Consider the following 5,932-nt stretch of genomic DNA (forward strand, 5'->3'; position numbering starts at 1 on the left):
TACATACGATATGAGCATATATTTTGTGGAGAACATAAAAGAAGGTCTATTACTAAGTACGTGACCATTTAAGAGGTATTAAAAAAGCAGTAGTAGAATATATAAATTATTTTACAAATGTTACCACATTGTTAGATTGCTTCTTCAGCAGTAATTTTTAAGTAAAACATATAGAAACACATGAAATTATGTTAAAATTTTAAAATTTAACATCAATTTAAAAACTGGTGTTAAATCAGCTGGGTTCTACTCCATTTCTTTACTGTTTTGTGGATAATGCAGCCCACAATATGCTGTCTAATGGTTAGTTAACTCCTGTATTCTGTATAAGACTTCCCTTTGCTGTCTGTGTTGTTATGGAATGTGGCCTTCCCACTACACATTGAAAGTGATGTAACAAAATAAATCTCCTCTTTAAATCTTCAATCTTAAAATTATTATTGTTCACAAGATAATGTCCAAAGAAATGCCAAAACCAGAGTCATTGCTGATCCTCTTGTTTGTCACTTAATACACACTTTTTTGGTTTGGGTTTTTCAATAATATCCTGTTTTGATGCAATAGGACAAAATATTAGCAGGATTTGCACGTCCAAAAAAAAGCACAACTTACATCAATTGGAATCCTCCTTTGCTTTCCTTTTAGCAATGGATGAAAGTTGCTATATACCAATTTACTACCATCTACCCATTTATTTTCCTTTGTGCTGTACAAAATCTGCAAACCAATCCAAATGTTTTTTGGCATATCAGGAAGCAAAGATGTTATAAAATCTGTTGGGCAGAAAAGTAAATATTTATGTATTATAGATTAGACAGCCACATAAACCTTTCAAAACAGCCTGCATAAATAATAATGCAACCTCCATGTCTATTAACTTTGCATCCCTCCAGGGGCAACGCATAGGGGATGCACGGGTGTGCACATGCACCCCCTGAGAGTGCTGGTGCACCCCCTGTCAGGCCATGCTCCCTGTTTAGCCAGCGGGCAGGGCAGCATGCAGGAGCACCACCAGTGCCCCCTTGCGAGCACTGGCCACCAGAAGTGGCTGTGAGAGTTCCAGAAGCGGTGCAGCTGCTTTTATAGTGAGTGAGATCGGCCACGGGTCCCCTCGGTCAGTGGGATCAGCCGCTGGGGGATGTCCCCCTACCCCTGGTCATTTGGATCCGCCACTGGGGGGACTTCCTCCTAGTCAGTGGGATTGGCTGCTGGGGTACCCCCCTTGGTTGCTGAATGGTGTCAGGGGAGGCACATACCCCCCCCCCACTCGAGGCACCAGACACCCATACATCCCTCCCTTGTCCTTGTAAAAATAATAATAGCTATTTTAGTAGCATCTTAACTATTTTGCAGTTCTGTCATTAACCTCACTTCCATATTCAACAAGAAAAATGATAAATTTTAAGAAATCATTTGAGGGGCCCAGCCTTCTACAAGATTATAGATGCACATGCTTGCCTCAACATTCTAAGCTGCAGGATGGCAAGAATTTAATTTGCCATTCCACCCAAATGTCAGAAGGTGCTTCCTCACAATTGTGTAGGTCTTTTTATTGATTTCTATAGAAGCATTAAAAATTGACCACTCTGAATGGTGAAGAAACTCCTGCTTCCCACCCCTACTCTTTCCCACTGGTACGCTTGTAAGCGCCACTTCTTGGATTTTGGCCTGATTCCTGCAAGCCGGCAGTGAAAGGAAAGATTGAGGGGAGTCCATTGCAATTAAGACTGGCTCCATTCAGAAATCCAAAGCCAATCGCCCTCCGTGTTTCTTTCACAAGGCTCAGTGCCTTCAGCAAACTTGCAGGAAAAGGGCACTGAATCTGTTTAAGATTAGGAAATAAGACTCAGTTAGACTGGTGCTAGTTAAGACATGTCAGAACTACCTATGTTCCATTCATTAGCTAATCACAGACTAGCCTTAATCCCTTCTTCCAAACTAAACAAAACTAGTAAACGGTTAAAGTCTCCTGGATTAGTCATCCGAAGGCTGGCTAGAATAGTAGGCATATCCATCTACAGAATGCAACACTGTACTTATGGGATGAAATGGGGACTGGCAGAAGGGGGCAACTACTGAAATGCTGAAGTTTCTTGTCTGCATCACATCTTGGCTACAACCCTAACTCGCCTCCAGAACTAATTAACTATGCTAAACCCTTCTCTCAGCTGAAATGTACCATCCATCCATGAAAAAGTTGTTCAAAACATGAAACAATTGTGCTAAAATATTACTGCAATACAGCACGTTTTTTCCTAGGGGAAAAGTTCTGAATCATTCTAGGCCCAGTCAGTTTTTTCCCAGTGTAGGAACAACCCCTTTCTGTTGCAGCAATTCTCACTGCTGTCTCCACATTGTTACTTATGGTGTGCCCTGCACTCTGCATGCCACTGCTCTGAGATTGCTCATGTATAGAAACAAACAAAAAGCAAACAGTGCTGTGCTTGGCGCAGAGCTGTGACATAAGCCACTAAAATATTTACTCAGTTCTAAGATAGGATTTTCCCCCTTCATTTAACATAGGGGGAAAAGCCCTTCATCTTAGAACTGCATACAAGGGCAGTGGGGTGGGGTAGGGGGCAGGCAGCTGATGTGGGCTGGATTCCAGGCTGTACCCAGGGTTGGGGCTGTAGCTGCAGCTGTTGCCTGTACCCCTACAATCATTTCTGCACCCTGCCATCTCCCCTGCCTCTGCAGCCTCTTCTCTTCATCTCCCCCACCCGTGCAGCCTTTATTCTCCTGCCTTTTCCTCTCCTTCCTCATCTTGCCCTTACTCTGCACTGGCAGGTTCTGTCTATGCTGCAGCTTAGGGCACTGAACATGACCCAGCTTGGTCCTGTCGCAGCAGCGCACAGCACATGCAGCTCAGTGCCCCAGACTACAACAGGAATGTGTGGAGCCTGCAGGTGCAGAGCAAGGGTAGGGGGATGGGGTGGGAAGGACAGGGGAGCAAGAAGCAGAAGCTGCAGATGGAGCAGAGACAGAGGGGGGTGTCCCAAGACTGTACTGGGGGGGGGGCACAAGTTAGAAGGGCAAGCACAAGCAGGGGACAAGCTACTTGATCTCCTCAAACCACCTGTCCCCCTGCAGCGGCAGAGAGGATGAATGAAAGATGACCCTCCAATAATTAGAGATTCTACATAGAGAAAATTCTAACCAATTTATACATTTTCTATGTATAGAATCTCATTACTGGGCAGGTCATCTTGGATTCAAGTAAATACAGTAATTTCTTGGCTTGGGTCTCCTAGGATGTAGCTTGTCCGATACATCTGTAGTCACTTATTTGCAGTTCATATGAATTCTTTTCTCTTCACAGTATTCACTTCAATGAGGTTTTAACTTCCCAAATAAAGCATGGGGATTCCTTCAAGCATTGCCCTTCTATTCCTCATAAGTCTCCAGTTCCTTTCACATAGCTACAGTTATAAGCGAGAGCTGGCATATGCTGGTGCTCTCAATGACACTTAGAGACTTTTCAGGTTCTTGGGTTGACTGGTCTGACTCTGATGAACAGTGTCAAATAGAACTCCAGACCTGAAGCCAGGAAGGAATTTTTCTCCAGCTCAAGACTGTTGTGGGGTTTGTTTGTTTTTATTTGCCTTCTTTCGTAGCATGAGTGCTTCCTGTTCCTAGAATCCTCTGATTTCTTGCCTCTGCAGTGGCATAACACTGGTAGAGCCTTTGTCTCCCTACTCGTTACCTATGGAACACTGAAAGGTGCATACGGGGTTCTGCGACTTATGCAAGATGTGCAAGAGTGTGTCTTGCATCTTGATGTACAAGATGGGCCAGAGCACATAATCTTGGGGACCAAAAGAATCTTTTAGAGAGCAGAACACTGAACTCAAAAGGTGTGGGAGGCCCCTTCCAGGCCTTTGCTCCTATACTGATCTTTCAACAGGTGGTATTCTTCTGGCACAGTGCAAGCAAGAGGCATTATTTACAGGTTTTCATTTTGCCCTGAAATTTAGAGTTATTTAAACGAACTTGAGATAACTGAATGATGTTATCATTAGTTAACACTGGTACACAGTTTCTAGTCTGCTGCATAATTTGATGTAGTCTTTATATATAAACCGGCAGAAGAATTTGCCCTATTATTTTGATCTAGAAGACTGCATACTGCAATAGGCCTCGAATTTAAGAGCATACCTTGGTCAGCTTGGCTTGTGATTGATGGAAGAGTGCCTCCAAGAGTTTCACACATTTCATTGGCAGCTTTAAATGTTAAATATCTACGTTTGAGCTTTAGAAAACACTGCAAAATAAACATTGTAAAAGCTTACACAGTGTACTATTTCACCTTCTCTTTGACATTTACTGTACTTTAGAACTATTTTATAAAACAGTGACTTTAAAACCCCCAAGCCTCACTTCTAATATCTGTGAGAAATCGTTGGAAAAACAATGACAGATGAGTTCAGATTCAAATTCAGGAATGTGCCTATATGTAAGTAATCCACTGAAGTCTCATTCAGTCTGGGACATATTGTCTAGAAGTTTCAGTTTTGTATTTGGTAGTATTTTAAAACAGTGCATTTGGGCAAGTGCAACTCTGAGGATCTCTCTAGATTAGTCATGGTTTTTTAGTTTATCAAACTTAACTTTTAAAGTCTTGTGTGTTCTCCTTTACCATTTTCTACACAACTTTGAACTCTGACTCTCCCTTTCCTGAGCAGTGTAATGTGTGTACATCCGAGGCATCCCTTTACCAAGTACAGAAGCAATTAATATAACAGCACTGAAAACTGATGCACAGAAATAGGTTTTAGGGGGAAAGACACTTTTAGTTTCTTTTTCTAGATTTCAAAACCAGAAATAAGGAAAAGAAACAGAATTATGTGATTTGTCAGCCCCCTGCAGACCACAGTGCACATCAAAACAAGAATGACTACATAATCAGATGTGAAAAAGAAGAAACAACTGATATCCACAAGCAAATTCTATTTCTCTATCTAACACAGGAGTTTTAAGAGTGATAATTCTTCCAGTGACAGAAGACTCATTCACAAAAACCAAGGAGAAAACTGTGCTTAATCTTGGGGATAAAAACAAAAGCAAGAACTTTTTGTGATCTTTTATTGAACCAACTGTATAGTTGGGAGAACTGTTGGACAAGCTTTTGAGTATAAAGTGTCCTTCCTCAGGTCGAAGCAGAGAAGTGAGACATTAAAAGCAAACATACGCTGAAGTTCTTGCCTGGGCAGTTTGCATCTGCCTCTGCCAAATACTTGAGGATTCTTTCTACTGCACCCTGGCAATTGGTAAATTTTTGTAGTGTGGTCGATAACCTAATGAAGCCACGAGTGCTATCTCCCCTATTGTTCACAATCACATAAACCATCTGTCTTCTTCAAGTGACATCCATGTAGCAACTACAGTAACGGCTTAAGTGGAAAACTTCCTAGTTGTAAATAATGCATTTTGGCTTCTTTTAATACAATTTAGCAACTAGAAGTAAAGAACAGGCCATAATTATGTGACCAACTGGCTCCCCTCAAGCCACAAGCAAAGGCTCTACACTAGGCCTGTGTAAAGCAGCTAGTATTCACTCTGGATTTGGATTTAGCCAATTTGGGGGGTGGTGATTCAAATTGCTGTCCCGAATTGATTCAGCTGAATCTGATTCAGAGATTCGGCTGCTGCCAAATCTCAGTCACACAGACCCATCCCCCACCTACCCCTGCAGGCCTGGCAATGGCTGCCCTGCCCGCTCCAGCCTCCTGGCACTTTGAAAAAAAGAAAAAAGGCCTGACTCACTAGGTGCTGCCTGCTGGGGTGGGTGGGTGATGGGATCTCTGCTGCTCCCCTCTGCCCCATGCTCCGTGGGGGCCCTACACAAGCCCCTCCCCCCTTGCTCCCAGCCCTTTAAGAAAAAAAAAACCAAAACCCCACTCATTGGTTCCTGGCTGGCAGGGAGATCCCCGCT

At 42.8% G+C, this 5,932-nt stretch overlaps 1 protein-coding gene across 1 annotated transcript in view; it reads right to left on the reverse strand.

Moving 5' to 3' along the window:
* LY75 (lymphocyte antigen 75) overlaps nt 1-5,932 on the reverse strand; it is a 118,980-nt gene that overhangs the window by 38,403 nt on the left and 74,645 nt on the right. The window contains exons 22-23 of the mRNA XM_019522837.1: nt 4,156-4,261; nt 613-773 (exon numbers count right to left, since the gene is read on the reverse strand). Of these exons, the coding sequence (XP_019378382.1) occupies nt 613-773; nt 4,156-4,261 (267 nt within the window). The remainder of the gene's footprint in view (nt 1-612; nt 774-4,155; nt 4,262-5,932) is intronic.

Source organism: Gavialis gangeticus, unplaced genomic scaffold (assembly GCF_001723915.1).
Source record: "Gavialis gangeticus isolate Ggan-Ray unplaced genomic scaffold, GavGan_comp1, whole genome shotgun sequence".
Lineage (NCBI taxonomy): Eukaryota > Metazoa > Chordata > Crocodylia > Gavialidae > Gavialis > Gavialis gangeticus.